Source organism: Erythrolamprus reginae, chromosome 3 (genome assembly GCF_031021105.1).
Source record: "Erythrolamprus reginae isolate rEryReg1 chromosome 3, rEryReg1.hap1, whole genome shotgun sequence".
Lineage (NCBI taxonomy): Eukaryota > Metazoa > Chordata > Lepidosauria > Squamata > Dipsadidae > Erythrolamprus > Erythrolamprus reginae.
Genome location: NC_091952.1, coordinates 179,673,081 through 179,693,932, shown reverse-complemented (window position 1 = coordinate 179,693,932; position 20,852 = coordinate 179,673,081). Strand labels below are relative to the sequence as shown.

General features: G+C 42.0%; 1 protein-coding gene and 1 long non-coding RNA gene across 4 annotated transcripts in view; one reads left to right on the top strand and one right to left on the bottom strand.

Annotated features, from left to right (window-relative positions):
* Positions 1–1,225: 1,225 nt before the first annotated feature.
* On the bottom strand, positions 1,226–20,546 carry LOC139164783 (uncharacterized). Of its 3 annotated transcripts, none has more exons than XR_011558698.1 (5): positions 20,473–20,546; positions 16,981–17,132; positions 15,440–15,610; positions 7,157–7,341; positions 1,226–1,704 (listed from the first exon to the last, which is right to left on the bottom strand). It is a non-coding gene; the product is annotated as an uncharacterized lncRNA (long non-coding RNA). The 3 variants fall into 3 exon arrangements; XR_011558696.1 differs by lacking the exon at positions 20,473–20,546 and adding an exon at positions 19,594–19,700; XR_011558697.1 differs by lacking the exons at positions 7,157–7,341; positions 20,473–20,546 and adding an exon at positions 19,594–19,700.
* Positions 19,134–20,852, top strand: part of GMPR (guanosine monophosphate reductase) — a 25,612-nt gene continuing 23,893 nt past the window's right edge. Inside the window, exon 1 of the mRNA XM_070747313.1 lies at positions 19,134–20,169. Within this exon, the coding sequence (XP_070603414.1) occupies positions 20,083–20,169 (87 nt within the window). The 5' untranslated portion in view covers positions 19,134–20,082. The remainder of the gene's footprint in view (positions 20,170–20,852) is intronic.

The following is a 20,852-nucleotide window of genomic DNA, read 5'->3' as shown; positions in this document are numbered from 1 at the left end:
CTGGGAATAAGTTGGCAGACACATGTGTTTGATAAATAAATAATAAACAGGGCATTAACAATATTTTCCTACGCTTGAGAAAATTCAAAGCGTCATCATTCCTGGGAGCATGGGAGCTTCGTGATATGTTGGCTCTTTGACCAACTGGAATAAGTCTGTAGTGCTCTTCCTCTGACCTGTTTAATTACAAATTCCTGATCCAATTTAGACAAACCAGTTGCTCCAAAGATATGATGAGATACAAAATTCTAACCTACTCAGGGTCCCAAGGGTGAAATAGACCCACTCTTGAGGAACCATTTTTCTTTACTGGCAAAAACAAATTCTCTCTTCCTCACTCACTCCTGCTTTTTGAAGTATATAATAAAAGTCAATAGTTACATTGTAGAGGTGATTATTATTGCAAAACAGGAAATCCTTAGAATAAAACTACCACTCTGGTAAAGTCAGGTGCTATAATCTTCCTGAGGTGAAGCTCTAATTCTATTGTTATATATATATTGGATGCCAGTAGCCCTTTGGGTCTGACTCCAAAGGCGACTATTCAGAGATGGGTTCCTCCCAGTTTGGACTGGTTCTATAGAACCGGTAGTAACTTGGTAGCCTAGGTTGCTGGAACCGGCAGCGACCCAGGCATGCTATGCCCCCAAGCCGGTTCTCTCGGTGGTGCCATCTTGTTTTTCTAAGTACTGAACATGTGCATGCCCCCCGCAGCACTTCCCTGGGCAAACCGGCAGTGGGAAAATCCAGAACCCACCCCTACTCCTGTTACTATTTGTTGTGTTTAGTTCTGGACCAGCTCCTGCCCCAAGGACTGTGGATGTGGGGGGAGACATCCACATGCTGCAGGCCTGTTTTGCCCCTGGTGGAATCTGCTGATGAAGGCTCCTCTGACCAAGAAGACATGATTGACAGGGAGGAGGAGGGTGTGGCAGACAGCTCAGAAGGAGATCAATTATCTAGCTCCTCCTTGGATTCAGAACAAGAGTTAATGATACAGCCATGCATGCGGAGAGCGATGCATAGGCAGCAACAACTGAGCGATTATTATCAAAGAAAATGAGGCCACCTGTGGTTGGGTGGGGCTGTGGTAATTAGTGAGGCTGCTATAAATAGCAGCCTGTGGGTTTGGCCATTGTGGAGGATTATCTGATCGTTGTGTTTCGTGACTGCTTTACTAACTTTGACCTTTTGTGTGCTGATTTTTCCCCACTTTGAAACTAAACCAGAGCAAAGGGTGTTTCACTTTGTGAAAGAAGGAGGACTGTGAATTGCCTCACAGCTGCAAGCTAAGTATCACAGAACTGATAAGGGACTTGTACAAATTACCAGTTTGTACAACGAGTGCTCTTTGCTATACCAAAAGAGGGCTTAGTTTAAGTGAATTTTCATTATAAAGAACATTGTTTTGAATTTTCAAATGTGTGTCTGAAATTTGTACCTGTGAATTTTTGGGAGGAGTCTACCAGAGAGCCCGACAGAACACTATTGGTACAACCATTGATTTCTTCCCCCCTAGTTGCTCAACATCAAATTGCAGCTCATGATATTTTGTTATTTTTTAGAGCAGCTTCTCTTCAATTCGTGCATCACCTGGTATTGCAATATCGATGGATTATTGTTATCCTTATTGCTATTGTTATCGCTTGCACATTCAGATTGGATTTGGCATTTTTGTCTATCTCTCAAGTCGTTCCCAAGGACCTAGGAAAAGCAAATATTGTTTCATAGTGTTAGATTGCGCAGGAATGAACAAACGAGATGTAGGAGCAGTTCAGCAGTGGACTGATTGTTTTTTATATAATGGGATTTTAGTTGACTGTTTTTTTAACTATTAGATTTGTATACATATTGTTTGTATTCCATGTTGTGAGCCGCTCCGGGTCCTTGGAGAGGGACAGCATACAAGTCTAATAAATTGAATTGAATTCAGCACCTTTATTGAACTTGCAATACAAACTGCTGGCTAGCTGCAGGGAAGCCCCCTTTAAGGGCTTGTTGTAACCTGCTGGCGATCGACAGCAGTTTAATTCTCCAGCTGCTAGATTAGCCAATTTATTTATTTATTTGATTTGTATGCCGCCCCTCTCCGGAGACTCGGAGTGGCTAACAGCAACAATAAAACAGTGTACAATAATAATCTAATACCATTAGTATAAAAACCAGACATACATACATACATACCATGCATAGAATTGTAAAGGCCTAGGGGGAAAGAGAATCGCAATTCCCCCATGCCTGACGGCAGAGGTGGGTTTTAAGTAGCTTACGAAAGGCAAGGAGGGTGGGGGCAATTCTAATCTCTGGGGGGAGTTGATTCTAGAGGGCCAGGGCCGCCACAGAGAAGGCTCTTCCCCTGGGTCCCACCAAGCAAAATTGTTAGTGGTGGCTATGCACATTCTTGCTATATACGGCTGTAGGTAAAAGTATTGTCACAGGATGTGATTTGTTCCGAGTAAAGCTGCCTTTTGCAATTGAGTACTGACAATTTTGTCAAAGTTGATGGTGTTGAAGTGTTGTTCCAGATATATTAGGACTGGACTCAAGGCATCTATTACTATCCTCCTCCTCCTGCTCTTCAGAAATGCTAAAGCTCAGAGTTATCTGAGATTAGTGCAGGATGCTTCACTAAGGATTTCATAAAAATTTGCTCAAGAAAAAAACAACAATAAGAAATAGAAAAGCCGTTTGCTAGTTAGTCAGAGCAGACATCAAAGAACAGGCAGAACCACTCAGTTCTTATTTTGGCTCTCCCGTGGGCAGTATATGTACCAACAGGAATTTTGAAGAACAAGATGAATCATAGTCAGGGAGTATGTTTTTATTTGGAAGAAGTTAATAATAACAGAGTTGGAAGGAACCTTGGAGGTCTTCTAATCCAACCCTCTGCTCAGGCAGGAAACCCTACACTACTTTAGACAAATGGTTATCCAACTTCTTTTTAAAAACTTCCAGTTTTAGAGCATTTACAACTTCTGGAGGCAAGCTGTTCCACTGATTGATTAAATAATAATAATAATAATAATTATAATTATAATTATTATTATTATTTATTGGATTTGTATGCCGCCCCTCTCCGTAGACTTGGGGCGGCTAACAACAATAATAAACACAACATGTACAATCCAAAAATAAAAACAACTACAAACCCCTATTATAAAACCAAACATACACACAAACATACCATGCACAACTTGTAATGGCCTAGGGGGAAGAGCTATCTCAACTCCCCCATGCCTGGCGGTATAAATGAGTCTTGAGTAGTTTACGAAAAACAGGGAGGGTGGTGGCAGTTCTAATCTCCGGGGGGAGTTGGTTCCAGAGGGCCGGGGCTGCCACAGAGAAGGCTCTTCCCCTGGGGCCCGCCAAACAACATTGTTTAGTCGACGGGACCTGGAGAAGGCCAACTCTGTGGGACCTTATTGGTTGCTGGGATTCACGCGGTAGCAGGCGGTTCCGGAGGTAATCTGGTCCATTGCTATGTAGGGCTTTAAAGGTCATAACCAACACTTTGAATTGTGACCGGAAACTGATCGGCAGCCAATGCAAGCCACGGAGTGTTTAAGAAACGTGCACGAATCTTGGAAGCCCCACGATGGCTCTCGCGGCTGTGTTCTGCACGATCTGAAGTTTCCGAACACTTTTCAGAGGTAGCCCCATGTAGAGAGCGTTGCAGTAATCGAACCTCGAGGCGATGAGGGCATGAGTTACTGTGAGCAATGACTCCCTGTCCAATTGTTCTAACTGTCAGGAAATTTCCACTTAGTTGTAAGTTGCTTCTCTCCTTGATTATTTTCCACCCATTGCTTCCTGTTCTACCCTCAGGTGCCGTGGAGAATAGTTCGACTTCCTCTTCTTTATGTTTGTATGCAGTGAAGGGCTATCAAGACTTTTACTACCACACTGTGGGCGTGGCTTATGCAGGACGCCCTGCATTTTCTTTCAACATCTTTCAGTTCAAATTGGGTGCTCTGGGGTGGAGCTCCATTTTCACTACCCCACTGCGTTCCCCCACCCCGGTCCGGGCAGCAGCCCACCCGTTTGTCTGTGCAGTTTTTTCTGGTAGCTGTTAATGAGATTTCTGTATGCCCAAGATTGTATAATAAGGCTTGAAAACTTTATTTATAAGCAGGAAGATATTTCTTCCTTATTTTGTAGGGGAAAGGGTAAATTAGGATTATAAAGTTGATTCTTTGATTAAGATTAATATATACATATTAATATTTCTGGTAGTTCATAAATATAATTTTGCTAATTAGGATGGAATAGTGTGTTTTCTGTAATTTGAATATAGATAAGGAATGAGATATGAAAAGACTAATATTTTTTATTGAAGTAACTAGAGAAGATATTATGGTAAATTAGTCAAATAGTTCATAGTTGTCTGGAGGGAAGAATAATCTTTAATACACCTTTTTGGTTGGTTTTTTTTTGCTATTTCTTTCCTTTTTTCTTCTTTTTAATTTTTTTAATATTTCTCTTACTTTGCACTAGTGGTTAATCTTTTTATTTGTAAACCTTTTTTTACAAAATAAATAAAATAGGAAGAACTACAAACAAATTAGTTTAATATCTATGCTTCGAAGCTTTCTAATGTATTTAATAAAGAGTTCAACCCGTAAGCACACCGAAAACAGTGCAGCGGTTAGCAGAAACAGGATCAATTTGTCCGGAACAAGTCTTGCTAGACTAACCATACCTCATTTTTTATTTGGTGATTTATTAGATTTCAGCAAAACATTTGCCAGGGTACTTCATAAGATTCAGATTGGTAAACTAGTTAAACGTGGGCTGAATAGAATGGCAATTAAAGGGATAGGAATGCAAAGCAATTTTTGTTAAGGAAGATAGTTTGAAAAAATAACAGCATGAAATGTAATTAAGGAATCACTTATCGGAGGAGACAAGCAGAATGCTCAAGCTGAAACCTGCAATTCTCTGCCTATGAAATACAATCGTTGAGATATACAACTTCCTCAAAGATGAAGCAATTGCACCCCCCTATTACTTATTTTGGAAAGGCCGGTAGTCAATATTTCATGATGTTGTCTGCAGTTTGCAGGGATCCTAACGGTATTTTGCAGTGCCAGAAAAAAATCCTAACATACCAGGAAAATTATTGCTGGTTCAGTCTGGAGTAATAATAAAACAAACGTTTAACCAAGTATATGACATGGCCACCTCGTCTTTTTCCTTATCAGAAGGTTACAGATGTTTTATTCGTGCTGTTCACAAATATTGCTGAGCTATCATTTTATTACTAAACCAATGTAGTGAAAAGAACTGTGTTTGCCCACTCTGATAATATATAAAAGTAGTTTGCTGGTAGCAGGCCCTGACATTTTTCATGCCAGTTATGAGATCAATCTTGGTCTCAGAAAACAACCCTGTGCTGCTCAATGTTAGTATTTGGAAGAGAGTGATAAATCAAAATGTTCAGAAGAGAACCAACTGGTTGCTATCGGTTTCTTTTCTTTTGCCTAACAGTACAATTGGTGTAATCATTTTAAGTGATTTAGCTTGGCCAAAGATATCAACTGAAATTTATAGGATTTTTCAAGCCACAATTTACTTGGCTGAATTTTATTGAATATTGGCAATTAAATCCTTCCTGGTCGTCAGTTTCTCAAAGCAAGACCCAGGTTTGATGCACAGTAAAGTACAAGGAGTACACTTTTTCTTAAGTTATTTTGGGAAATGCCACTAACAAGAAAGAGGTCTGTGTTCTTGGCATTTAAAAAAAAAAATCAACTTTTTGTGCCAAGAAAAAAGTACTTCCTCATTTCTTCACTCTTAAAATTTGCTGTTTGTTGCCATTAAGTAAAAGCTGAAGTGTTTTCTGTTGCCCAGATTAAACACTGCTGGTCACTGTGAACTTTGGGGATCAGCATTGAATCGAGGTAGGGGTTGCCACTCTCGCTGCTACTGGTGCACTGCGCATGCAGGTTCACGTTTCCGGAGTGCGTGTGCGTGCGCCCAAGTGAGATTTTGCTTCTGCGCATGCGCAGGAAGCAAAATCTCACGAGGGGACACGCTTGCGAGATTTAGGCGATTTCTTTGCTTCTGCCCATGCGCAGAAGCAAAAAAATGACCAAAATCTCTTGCATGCACATGCATTCCCTCATGAGATTTTGCTTCCTGTGTATGCGCAGAAGCAAAATTTCACTCAGATGCATGCAGGCACACCCAGAGATGTGCAGCTGTGTGTGCAGCTCAACGTTCGCTAAAGTGTGGTGTCCTTATCCATGCCGGTAGCAACCTGCTGATTCAATCCCATTTTTACAAAAACATGTCAAGCACGGACAAAATGTCCCAGTTCTAAGACATTAGGTAGAAGCTATAACAAGTGAAAAACAATAAGCAAAGAGGTCAGCAGATTGATCCATTCAGCAGTGCCCTCAAAATAAGTTCATGTATTATATTTTCAGATGCTGGAGCTGGGAAATAAAGGGAAATTTCAAAATGGATGTGTAGATATTCAGAACCTTCTTTGTACAGGCAGGTCAAAGAAAACTACAGGTAGTCCTTGACTTACAACCAGGAGCGGGCTACCATTCCCGGCCCTACCGGAACGGGCCGGGAGCGTGCCCGTTTTCTGCACCCTTGCATATGTGAGCGCGATTTCCAAGTTCTTTTCACTTATGCGCATGTGAAAAACCCAGAAATGGGCAAACAAGTGCCCCGCTCGCCGCTGCCTGCCACCGTTTGCCCCCGCACCGCCCGCTTGCCGCCTTTGGCCTTGCTCGCCTCTCACTCTTGAGGCAAACAGCAGCAGCGCAGGTGGTGGGGGGTGCCAGTGCGAGAGGCGAGCGAGGTGAATGGCAGCAAGCGGGCGGTGGAGGGGCAAACGGCGGTGGGCAGCAGTGAGCGGGCACTTACTGCATTTCTGCATGGGCAGTGGGGTGAGCTGATGCGAAAAGCGAGCGAGGGGCGAACGGCGGGGGGAGGCAGCGCTTGCGGCGGGGCAGGGCCCAGGGAAGCGCCGGTGGCACATGCATGCCCAATATCGCCACTGGAGCTAGGCTACATGCTACATGGCCCTACTGGAACCGCATTCCCCCCCATTTAGGCTGGGGCCCACCACTGCTTACAACCATTCTTTTAGTTCACTATTCAGTTACAACAAAAAAATTACTTGACTATTTTTCACACTTACAATTGTCGCAGCCTCCCGGGCATCACATGATCAAAATTCAGATGCTAGGCAACTGGTTCACATTTATGATGGTTGCAGTGTCTTGTATCACCTTGTGTGACCTTCTGACAAGCAAAGTCAATGGGGAGCCAAGACTCTCTTCACAATCATCAGTAATTCAACAACTGTAATGATTTACTCAGTACCTGTGGCAAGAAAGGTTGTGAAATGAGGCAAAACTGTCTCATTTAGCAACACAATTTTGGGGTTCAATAGTGGTCATAAGTCAAGGACCATCAGTATTTTTGTTGTCCTCCCCCCCCCCCCCAAATTTAGAACAAACCTTTCACCCTTCTCTTTTCTACTAGCACCATCAAGAAGTAGCTTTCCCAGTTTTCAGCTCTGCCTCTAAAGCTGACTTTAAAAGGCTAAAGGGCAGGATGTAGCTATTAAAACAGCTATAGACATGTCTGGTTACACTTCCCCAACCCATTGTGTACCGTCTCCCCCCAACCACCTCTGCCAAGAGAGCAGCATGTAAATCAAGACGTATTTTATTCTGCTTTGAACAATGGATGAGTTTGAACAAGTTTGAAAAATGTGTGACTTCATCCTATTGATGTCAAGCCAGTGCAGAAGTTGGTGAGAAATTAAAGGCTTGCCAGACTATCTAGAGAAGGCCTGATGTTTATGGGAACTTGGGAGGGGTGATGCAGCCACAAAGCATTCTTTCGAGTGGTTCAAGGACATCCTATGCCCACCCACCAGGGTGGAAGCGGAAGGAGGACTGGCCACGCTGGCACAATTTGAGTGGGCAACATGATAGGTTTGTGGGTGGGGGGACAAGGAATGTTAACTTTTAACTAAGTGGGAAACTCATTATTCAGGTCTCCAAGTGTAGTTATCCGCATTGCTCAGGAAATAAATTGGAACTTTAACTCGGACTCTGATTTAGTTCGGATGTTGCCTGCAACCTTGACAACTGATGACATCCAACGGATTTGATCCTTGCTTTTTATAAATTGAGCTTGTCCAAACACATCCCAGGAAATTTCATAATGTGCCAACTGCTATGGCACACTGCACAGGTCAAAACGGCTTTCTCTGCAGATGAAATGTTTCAGACAAAGGTGGGTTCTTCCCAGTTCGGGCTGGTTCAGCAACCCAGGCCTGCCATGCCCCTGAGCTGGTTCTCTTGTTTTGTTTTTGGCTTCTGCGCATGCACAGCTTTTTTATTGCACTGTGCATGCACAGAGGGTTATTTTTGGAAAGCGCGCGTGTAAAATGTTCACTTCCGTGGCGATGCAAAACAGTGGGAAAGGTAAGTAGAACTCACCCCTGGGCCACGTCCATCTCCATTTTAGTGAAAGGGGGAAGTTGTGGCATATCATGCGATGATGTGACCATGCAAATTTGACATCCCTTCTCTAAATTGTATTATATAAATAAATATAGGCTTCACTCAGTAAGAAAAGAGCTCTTAAACCTCATTCCCAAACTTCAAAAATGGCGGCCATCTTGTTTTTTGCTTCTGCTCATGCGCAGAACCTTTTTAAAAAAGTTCTGCACATGCGCAGAGGGTCATTTCCTGGAAGTGATATGAGTGCACAAAACATGCACTTGTCATGATTTGGGGGAAGATAAGTAGAACCTACCCCTGGTTTTAAACCCCATTTAACTCATACAAGCAGGGAGGTAGTGAAAATCTGATTAATTATTTCTCATAATCATTATTCACCCTGGATTGTAAACTTTTTGAGTCTTGCCACTGAGCACTGTGAGTAGGTATTTGAAAACAGTCCTTAGGCATCAATAAATCTACGTGGAGTCCGTTTTATTTTGGCAATTCACTCTTTTAATTCTAAGGGCACCTTCAGACATGGCATTTGCACCATTCCAGGAAAGCATCTGTCTTGTAATGCAATGAAGTCGTATGATTTGTCATCTGAATGTATTTCTTACTCTGTTCAGTATTCTGCATTGTAGGTATCAGAGGCTCGTTTCTCTATTTTGGGAAAAAATGGCCTCACCTTGACTTATAGATCCTGGACTGCAGTTATGCAAGGCTAGAAATCAATACTGGTTTATAATCTACTCTCAAAAGAACTAGTGGGATTATTATTATTATTTTTACAAATAACCTGAAAAATGAACACAGTGTGAAAGAAGGATGTGGCAGATGGGAAGGGCCCTTGCTATTTCTTTTAATTCTCTTTGTTGTAGCATGGAGTAGGGTGTGGGGGAGGAAAGGTAGTGATTTGCCCTGTTTTCAGGATTTCTCATTCAGCAGAAGCGAGACTGCAGAGCACCTTAAAACAGGTTTTGAGGGATTAAGGAAATAAGCCCTTTGCAGTGCTGAAATGTCCAAAGAGTATAAAAGCAAAAAAAGCAAATATGTAAGTTTATTTAACAAAACATTACTACATTTTGTATAGCTTTTTTCTAAGCTCAAGGCAGGCTACAGTAAAAGAAACCCATTTTGAGAAGCAATTGTCTAGAAAAGGAATGTCTAACTTGCATCATCATGTTGTGATGTATCACAACTTTTTTCCCCTTCACTAAAAGGGGTGGGGTGGCCAGTGAGTGATGCATTTGACCTGCGGGCCACAAGTTTGATTTGATACCCCTGATCTAGCAACACAAAGATATATGTATATATAGAGGTTGTTCATGTGTATAGACATGTGATATTTATAGAGGCTGTTCCAAGAGCTCACCTTAAAAAGAACAACTTCTTTTCAGTAATACTAAATATATTAAAACTCTTTTAAAGTAGATTTGAATTAGATATTGCATAACAAAGCCTAGCATCAGGGAGACGACCAATGGTCCCCAACCTTTCTGCCTTTGTGGACTGTGGATGGCAGCAGTTGCAACTGGGGGGGGGGGAAGGGATGGTTCTATGTGCACAGCCGACAAGTGTGCGAGCATCTGCAGTTCCATTTGCACAAGGGCATTGCCTGCTGCTCATGCAAATGGAGCTTTGCATGCAAGCGCCTGCACTCGCTGCTTATACAGTACTTGTATGGCCCACTTCTGAATGGGCTGTGGTCCAGTATTGGGCTGGAAAACCCCGGTAGTTGTTAAATTGCTGAAACTAAGGAAGAGCAGCATTTTCTTCCTTCTGCAGTTTTTTCCTTTTTTAAAACCATTTCTTACCGAAATAAAGTTTGAAATACAGTGATACCTCGTCTTACAAACCCCTCGTCATACAAACTTTTCGAGATACAAACCCGTGGTTTAAGATTTTTTTGCCTCTTCTTCCAAACTATTTTCACCTTACAAACTCAAGCCGCCGCCACTGGGATGCCCCACCTCCAGACTTCTGTTGCCAGCGAAGCACCCGTTTTTTGCGCTGCTGGGATTCCCCTGCTGGGATTCCCCTGCAGCATCACAAAACCCCGGAAGTCCAGAGGTGGGGGTTCCCATGGAGGGGAGCTTCAGGAGAATCCCAGCAGTGAAAAACGGGCGCTTCGGCTGGCAAAAGGGGTGAATTTTGGGCTTGCACGCATTAATCACTTTTCCATTGATTCCTATGGGAAACATTGCTTCGTCTTACAAACTTTTCACCTTACAAACCTCGTCCAGGAACCAATTAAGTTCATAAGACGAGGTATCACTGTATCTTGATTTATGTAGCTCACAAGCACAAGCCCCTTCTATTGAAGAATTGGGAGGGGGGGGGTCCTTCAGAACTGGCAAATTCGGGCTTGTCTAAAATGCTGCTCAGGACCTTTTTATCCAGTGGAAACCTTACTAGTACTGCAGCTCTGTCATCATCAAGAGCTGAGGTGGCGCAGTGGTTAGAGTGCAGCACTGCAGGCCACTACAGCTAACTGCTAGCTGTAGTTCAGCAGTTCAAATCTCACTACCAGCTCAAGGTTGACTCAGCCTTCTATCCTTTCGAAGTGGGTAAAATGAGGACCCAGATTGTTGGGGGCAATACGCTGATTCCGTAAACCGCTTAGAGAGGGCTGTAAAGTCACTATGAAGCAGTATATAAGTCTAAATGCTATTGATAAATGCTATTGATATCATTGTAGTCATTAGCAGCAATACCACACCAGGTACCTAAAGCTAGCAAAACTTCTGAAATAACCAAGTCAATTGCACATCTTTCTACTTTAACCTTCTGTTGACTTCTACATTAAAGTGGAAAATGAATGGGAAGAAGGATATCTTGGGGCAGGTTTCCTAGAACTGCTTCACTAATTTGGATTTTGTTCAAATTAATGAGAGAAGACAGGTTGGACTATCGAACATGGTTTAAAAAAAACCCCTTTCTTTCAGTGGTTCAGTAATTATTGAAAAGATAAACACCATTCTATTTGTGTATACTTGTGACAGGACAATTCACAGGATTTTTAAAAGAAGGTAATTTTTAATGATTTGTTTTATGAAAGCGGTATTCCTGTGTTAATAATAATAATGAGAAATTATTGTGAAGGTTATTGTGAAACTGTCGTGCTCTTTTCAGTTGAAATATTTAATATTTTGATCAAGAGAGATTCTTTTTGATGATTTAAAGATCCATAAGGACATAGGGCTATATTTAAGTAGGGATGGAACTGGAATGTTTCTTAAAACTCTCCAATCTCAAGAAACCTGTTTCAGTAAAAGGTAAAGCTGCCCTCTGCTGGTTAAAGTATCTTAGTTTCCTACAAAAATTCCCATGATGTAGAAAAGTAGAAATATAATTATTATATTATGAATGGCCATATAAATAAAAAACAAAGAAAAGCAAAATAAATTTAAGGGTGCTAGATACATCAAATTTATCAATATCAATCACAGAGGAAATATTCTTTTTAAAATAATCCAAACTTTGAAGCAATCTAATCCTAAACTCTTAATATCTGCCTGTCTGGAGAAAAAAGTATGCAAAATATAAGTTCTGCAGAACATGCAGATTTGCTTTTGGCTAAATGTCAGAAGATTAAAACACTGCAGCTACCACTAACAATTTATGTCAATTTAATAGTTTTGTAGGTATGTCAAATATATGTTGCATAATTTAGAAGCCATCTAGAAGATGCAGCCATCTAAGTTCAATTGGAAATGGATTTCTCTTTAATTTTAGGGTGGGCAAAAGTGTATCATTGCACATTTGTCATTGCACCTCCCATCTGAAGGGCAAACAGTTGTGTAAAGACAATTTCTTCACTAAAAAGTGAAGAAAAAACTGGACAAGTGGAACAATGAGAGGCTACATCTTAGCCGATAAGGACGAGCAGTCATTGGTCAGCTCATACAGAGAAAGAATTGCAATGACACTGATTTACAAAGTCATCCAGGGAAGATTTTCTTCTTCTTCTTTTATAAATATCTTTATTAAATTTAAAAAAAAACAACAAACATTAAAATACAAGCTAACAGACAGGGGGAAAATGGAGGGGAATAACAGGAGAGGTAAAAAAAGTGACTTCTAAAAAAATCAAACAAATGTATATGTAACAAAAGTGACTTCCAATGTATTTAAGTACAGTGATAACATTTTTTTAAAAATTAAATAAATACAGCGTTAACATTTAAACTATCTGAAAGCACTAATACTGTATGCGTATATTGATGTATGGAGGTATTTGTAGAGAAAAAAAACAAAAAAAACCTTTTGGAAAAAAGAGAAAAAGGTAAGATCTAAGGAACTAAAGTTCAATCAGACATTGCTATTCAGACATTGCTATTTGGGAGAATTCTAGAGAGATTATATGTTGTGGTTGGCTCTGGCCCAGCTCCTGCCCCAGGGAATGGGGAGGGGGATGCAGGGGGAAATTCAACACGTCACAGGCCTGTGTTATTGCCAACAGAATCAGTTCAGAGTTTAGTTTCCTCGGACGAAGAAGAAGGTGGGAGTGACTCGGCAGAGGAGGGCTTGGCACACAGCCCAGGTAGTCAATCTCCCTTATCTTCCCTTGATTCAGATGATGACATTTTGGACCCATGCAAGCGCAGAATTATGCATAGAAGAGACCAAGTAAGAACATATTACAGGAAATAAGTGACGCCACCTATGTTTGGGTGGGGCTCCAGTAATTAGGGCTGCTGCTATAAATAGCAGCATGTGGGTTTGGCCGTTGTGGAAGAATATCTGATCGGAGTTCGTCAGGAATCCTGTGTTTTCTGGACTTTGTTGCTTTTTCACGCCTTGGAAAACAAAGCAGAGCAACGAGGTGTGTGTGTGTATGTGTGTGTGTCTCACTTCGTTGGAAGAAGAAGGGGTGTGAAGTTTCTTCACAGCTGCTAGCTAAGTACTTAATGACTGCTTAAGGGAAATTGTAGACTACTTGGTTGTTTTGAGAAGAGTGCTCTTTGAAATACAAAAAGAGTGCTTAGTTTATTTTGAATTTTGTGGTAAAGAACATTGTTTTGAATTTTCAAACGTGTGTGTATCTGAAATTTGTACCCTTGAATTTTCGGGAGGCTCCTATCAGAGAGCCCGGCAGAACATTATAAAGAGATCAATAAAATATGCACTTTGAAAACAATGTAATCTCTAGAGTAGCTGTCAGGCTAATTTTACTACATTTATTCATCAGGTAATTTCACTAGCAGCCCGTGAGAATGCTATATAGCATTTTGATTTTAGTAGAACATTTAACAAAATACCCCCGCCAGTTTGAGGACCAAGTTAATTAGGAGGGGCTGGATCATATGACAAATGAACATGTAGTTGCCCTCAAAACAATACTGGAAAATGGTTCATCAAATTCAAAGTATATATTATGCCACTAAGTTATAAATCTCACCCACGTCAACATTTTAGTTACTAACCTCAATGATAAAGTAGAAAGATAATCAAATGTGCAGATTATATAACCCATGTGGGATAACATTGTTTGGCAATAGCACTTGTGAAGAAAGGCATTTGTTTGGCATATAGCTAGTCTTTGACCTACAGCCGCTATTGAGGCTAAAATTTCTGCTGCTAAGTGAGACAGTTGTTAAGCAAGTTTTGTCCCATTTTATGACCTTTCTTCCCACAGTTGTTAATTGAATCACTGCCATTGTTAAGTTAGTAACATGGTTGTTAAGTGCATCTGGCGCTCTCATTGATTTTGCTTGTCAGAAAGTTGTAAAAGGTGATCACATGATCCTGGCATGGCAACCAAGTGTCTGGATTTTGATCCAGTCACGGTGGGGGTGCTGTAACAGTCGTAAATGTGAAAAACAGTCACCAGTCACTTTTTTCAACTTCAAAGAGACCAAAGCGACCATAATGTAAATTCTGCCCTGTCATGTATTTGGTGTCACAATGCATAACGCTATGTACGAAAAAACTAGAGCTTGCATAGCTGCCTATGGCATCGTTGTTTTCTGTGTAATCATCTTCTACACACTAGAACAGTGAATGGCTAACTTTTTCAGCACCAAGTACCAAAAGCATGCACGTGTGCACACACACTCACAATCCAATGCATGCGCAATCCCGTGCCCCACCCGAGCATGTGTGCACAATTCCCCTGCACTCCCGCATGACCCCTGCACATGTGCATGTTCCCATGTGCCTCGCCTCCAGTGCATGTGCACGTCACCCATGTGTGCCCCCACACGCATGAATCTACATGTGCTACGCCCCTGCACATGCACCAGACACATGAAAATGAGCTGGCTGGCAGAAGGTGCACTGAGCTGAGCTGACAGCTTGTGTGCCTGTAGAGCAGTGTTTCCCAACCCTGGCAACTTGAAGATATTTGGACTTCAACTCCCAGAATTCCCCAGCCAGCGAATGCTGGCTGGGGAATTCTGGGAGTTGAAGTCCAGATATCTTCGAGTTGCCAAGGTTGGGAAACACTGCTGTAGAGAGGGCTCTGCATGCCACCCTATGACATGTGTGCCGTAGGTTTGCCATTATGGCACTAGTATTTCATATAAAAAATGAAAGGGAGTATTAATGGGTGTACTGGGGAGAAAAATAATATAGGCAATCCTCAACGTACAACAGTTCATTTACTGACCACTGAAAGTGACAATAGTTCTGAAAAATGTGAAAACCCTTTTTTTACAGTGACCTTTGTAGCTTCCCTGTGATCATGGGGTCAAAGTTCAGATGCTTGGCAACTGGTTGATATTTATGACCATTGCTGTGTCCCAAGGTCATCTTTTAACCTTTTGCGACTTTCTGACAAGCAAAATCAATGGGGAAACTAGATTCACGTAACCACTGGGTTACCAATTTTTTTTTTTAAATGCAGTGATTCACTGAACAAATGTGGCAAGGAAGTTTGTAAATTGGGGTAAAACTCATTTAATGAATGTCTCACTTGACATTTTGGGCTCAACTGTGCTCTTAAGTCAAGGACTTACCTGTATGGAAGTGTAGCGACAAAAGCTGTCAGTTCAGAAAAACAGGACATATTCTCACAGGCGCAGTCCTACAATCCCCGTTCACAAGGGAGAGCTGTCCTCTGTCACTAAGGAAAGATGGGAGTCACAGCCTTTCCTTGTATTTGGGGTACAAATATATTTGAGCTAAAACTGGAAAGGGAAAGGGGAAAAGAGCTGGCTGAATTCAGGGTGGAGTTTACTGTCTTACCAGAATGTCCGAAAACCTCAGAAAAGCAAGAACAACAGATCCTCCAGTAAAAGTTATTTCTGAACAAATAGACAAAAAAGGCAAACAAAAATTTGCATGGAACGCTTTCTTTTTTTCCTAAGTGAAATTATTTTAAATATAACGCTCTTCTTTTGCTGTACAAATTTAGAAACTGGGTTTTGATGTCAATCTGGCATAAAGGTCTGGTTGTGAATGGTCCTTTTATTTATAATTTTCTTGTGGTCTATATACCGTAGTAGGAATCTCTCCACAGGTCACTTTTTATTTGTTGCAGACCAGTGCCATCTTCTGGTCTACATGGAGTAGCTATTTAATATTTTCTTGTGGAATTTTGTTTACTGTAATTGCTGACCTATTAAAACAACTGCATAAATTGTTTGTCTAACAAGCCCCAACAAACCACAAATACAAACTAAGAAAGAAAAGAGACAAAGTTTGATTTTGTCTATGCTTAAGTGAATTTGGTCTAGTTCCCAAGGATGCAAGGATAGACACATAACCCACTGCCGTTTGACCCAGAGATAGCTTTACTGACATTCCACTTTTGAACTTTTTAATCAGCAGAGATATTTCTGTCTGAGATTGTGGGAGGATGGTGGGAAGATAAATGATGGCAGCAATCAATAACAAGATTCAATTTAAAGTAGGAATTAGGCCCAAGAAAAATCACCCAAAGGGCTTCATGAATGAAGATTTGATAAAGTTCTTTCTGTGCTGGAGAAGATATTTATAGAAAGAACTAGCTGCATTGAATATAATTATTTCTATTTATAAAGCTGAATGAATGTAGAAATGATTATAATGCTGCCTGGAGCAGAAGTCTACTTTATTATGGAAATTTTTGACCATTTAATCTGGGGAACTGAAGATGAAAGCACAATGTATTAACACTGTTGGGTTTTTTTTTGAGAAAATCAAATGAATAGTAGTTTTGGCTGGTTTAGAAGCAATTACTCTGATTTGCAAATGTCATCTCTGACTTTATTTAAATGTAACCATCTGTGTAGAGATATGGAAATGATTTGAAATTAAAATAACATTATTTTAGAGCTGGATCTATAGGAGGAACTCAAAGCGCAGCCTGTTATTAAAATAACCACTGTGCCTGGAAAATGAGAAACACTAGAAAATAAATTATATTTTATAGTATCTAAGGCATGGTGGAGAATTGCATTACACAACACAGCTTACATTAACTGTGCTACATTTTGAGCTACCAAATAAGTGCTTTAATTTTTTTTTTAAAAATTACAAATATGCCTGAACTGAGAAGTAGGCCTTTGAGACTCACATATTTGTAGGACAACTTAAATCCTGGCAATCTCATTACCATCTCCTCCTCTTCCTCCTTGCTGTAATTCCAACTCACCTGCCCATCTAATTAGACGAAGAAACAGATATGCTTCCTTCAGTTACCTTGTGTACTTTCTTTCTTCTGAATGGCTAGAGACACAAGTTCAGGAGAAATATATAAGTAAATGGGTACTATAATGAGAAATAAAAAATATTTTAATTGACTAAAGAGAAGAGTATTCAGCAGTTCTTCTTATATGATTGCACTACATAAGTTTCAGTTGGTGATTTCCTAAGATGGCAGAAACGAAGGCCCTATCTATTCTTCAGGATTTGGCTCAACATAGTTGATTTTACTATTAGAACTGGCCTTGTTTGATATCAATAAGGGAAGGCAGGATAGCAATAGCAATAGCACTTAGACTTATATACCACTTCACAGTGCTTTACAGCCCTCTCTAAGCGGTTTATAGAGTCAGCCTACTGCCCCTAACAATCTGGATCCTCATTTTACTCACTTTGGAAGGATGGAAGGCTGAGTCAACCTTAAGGCTAGTGAGATTCCGAACTGCCAAATTGCAGGCAGCCGGCAGTGAGCAGAAGTAGCTTGCAGTACTGCATTCTAACCATATTAAAGAAGGCAATTGTTAGATCTCTTTTGAAGAGGCCTATCCTAAATCCCTTAGTGATAGCTATAGAATGGTCTCTGTTCTACCTAATCTGTTTCAGCAAAAAGATTACCTAGACCGCCTTTGGAAGAAATGCTGATCAGGAAGCATAATTTAGAATGAAATATAGAGCAAATATAGAACAATTATGCAGCTGAAAATTGGAAAAGCCCTGTGTCAAGATTCTATACTTTGCATTGGCATCCTTCAGTCTCGAAAGATCATGATATCCTGCTCTGAATTCCCTGGATAGGTTAGTATGGAGGATAGACTGTTATACAAGCAACAGATTCCCGCCTCTCCACGTCTCTGAAATATTCCAATGGAATGGCAAAGGCCAATATGATTGGTTCCAGCTACATCACAGGAGTTATCAGAACATGGCTGTACACAGTCACGAACTGCTTCCGGTACTCTGGCTCCGGATTTTGCCTCAAGGTTTATTCCTGAAGCCTTTTCCAATGATGGATATAGCCACAAGGCAATGGAGGTTTGCAGTCAGTTTTCCTTCTCCTAGTGGTTGACCAAGGCATCTTTCATGTCTCCGTGATCTTAGAGTACTACATCGCTTGCAGAGACCACCTTCATAACCATTGACCTATTCTAGTAGGTTTCATCCACTCAGTCCACCAGAATCTGTCTTCACATGCTCGGGATAGACAAGTCCCTATTTTGTCCAAGGTCAATGACCAATTGGTTTCTGTCAGCCTGGTTTGGCCAGTCTGTTGAAGCTGTTGCCCGGGGTGTGGCTGCTGCGAATGCTACAGCTACTAGGAGCCACAGGTGAGAGCTGAGTAACAGGTGGGGCCAAAAGTGAATGAGCTGCCCTAAAAAGTGCCCTAAACGAGCAACTGTAAAAGGATACGATATGCTCCTGCACCAGAGGTGCTACCCCTCCCTGAGCACTCCATACACCCCATTCTATATACTATCACCAGTTATTACTTATATATCAGAACATATTCTGAGAAATGCCAGACTAAAAGAAACCAAAATTTAAATTGCTGAAAGAATATTAACCACCACAAATAAACTGTAGACATCATCTTGTTAGTGGGAAGTGAGGAAGCTTCCAGAAATCTCTTGCTGAAGATTAAAGCTGAAAGTGCAAATGGGATTTTGATACCCAGTATTTAAAAAAAAAACGTCAACTGCTCAAATCAACCCTATGTAATTGTAAATTAGTGCAAGAACTGACTTCATCTTCCTCAGCTCAAAGCCCCACAGAGATACCTGGGTGTTTGGAGAAAGATTTTAATAGATAATAGAATGTTAAAGCAGTGTCAGCTCATAATAATAAATATTATCAGAATCTGCCTCGTGATCACAATATTTACTAGAAGACTCAAATACATTATTATACCATATTTATAAAAGCTCTTTAAGGCAGGCTTCATAGCCAGCTCTGTGGGCACTACAACTCCCAGAATTCCCAGAGAACACACTGTTTAATTCGGAGACTGTGGCTGTGGGAATTGTAGTCATAGCACAGCACAACACAACACAACGAATCGACAACGTTACGCCTTCGAGAAACAGCGTTGTTCTAGCTACCAGTCGAGAGGCAAATTTGTGAAGAGAGGAAGATTTTCTTCACTTCTAAGCCATTTGTTTTTAAACGCCCCAGTGACCAGAAACACAATATAAATATATAAATAAAAAAATACATAAATACGAACGAACAAATAAATAAATAAATAAAAATTAATAAATAGAAACATAATGCAGAAGAACTCACGCTCACACACACACATACACATACACACACACAAACAAAGAAGGTGGGGAAGGAGGGAAGAAAAAGAAACACGCGAATAGGAGAAGCAGCTCCCGTTATTTCTCCACAAATAAAGGAAGACGCGAGGTGGGCCGCCGTCTCTTCAGCCTTCAATTCTCCCGCAGGCTTCCTAATCTAAAGCGGCGTCGGTCGTAGCCCCGCGTACCCGTCTCCCTCGCTCCTTCCCGGGCAAACCAGCGCCGGTCTCCTTCCCGGCGCCAGCATTTGCAAGAGCCGCCTCCTTCTCCCCTCCTCCTCGGTGTAGCAACGTCTTCGGCGGGCCACCCCTGAGCTGCATTGCTGTAGGAGCGCGCAACGCTCAGGCGCCAGCCAGAGCTGCAGTGGCGACCCGGGGGAGAGGCGAAGCGAGGTCGGGGCCAAGGAGCCGGCGGCAGGAGGAGAGCGGAGGCCCACTTGAGTGACCCGCCTTCGAGGCCATGTGCACGCCGTGCCAGCCCCGCTCCTAATAAAGCGATGGGGCCGGGGAGCTGCCTTCCGTTTCTTCGCGCCCTATAAATATTCAGCCGGCCCCGGAGACCATCTCGGGTGGCTCGCGAGTTGGCCTGACCCCGACTCGGAACAGCAGCAGCAGCCTCCGTTTTCACCACCACCGCCGCGGGAAAAGCCTGAGGCAGCGTCCCTCCGCCCGGCCGAGATGCCCCGAGTAGACGCAGATCTCAAACTGGACTTTAAAGATGTCTTGCTCCGACCTAAGCGAAGCAGCCTCCGCAGCAGAGCAGAGGTGGGGAGGGGAAATTGGAAATTTCCAAAGGCGCATGCTTTCTTTTTTTTCCCCTCTCCCCCCCCCCTTAAAATGACTTCATGAGATGTAAACCCCCTCCCTTTTCCCTGTTTGTATTTCAGGCAATGGGTTAATGCCTTGCCGCCTCTGCCCCCCCTCCTTCTTTTTGTGTGTATGTCCCTGATACGAAGTCAAAAGGGTTTCAAAACTTTCCAGGCGTAACCCGGCCGGCGAAATCGGCCCTGCGCACCAGCTTCTGCTTTGCTTTGCTTTTGTGTATGTATGCGTGTCCCCCCCCCACACCTTTTGCAGATGGCGATCCAAAGGAGAATCCTTAGCAAAACGTCCAAATCCTTTCCTTCGCTTTACTCCCTGGCGCATCTGATGCAATTGGCTTCCAAATTTGCAAGAAGCCAAGCAGGGGGCGTTGGGTGGGTCGGTGGGATGGCGGTAGAGGAACCGACGGGAAACCAAAGAGTCGGATGGCATTGTGCTCGGAATTGGTTTGTTAGAGGAAGCGAGTGGCGTGACAGGTCGTTTTGCCGGGCTGAGAGGAGGGGAAGCTGATTCAAGTTGCAAAACCCTCGGCGAGAGGCCTGGCTTTTCTTGAGTTGGAAAGCCGGGCTGGAGAGGCGATTTCTTGGGGGCCGGCAGGTCAGGTGCCTTGTGTGCGCAAAGACGCA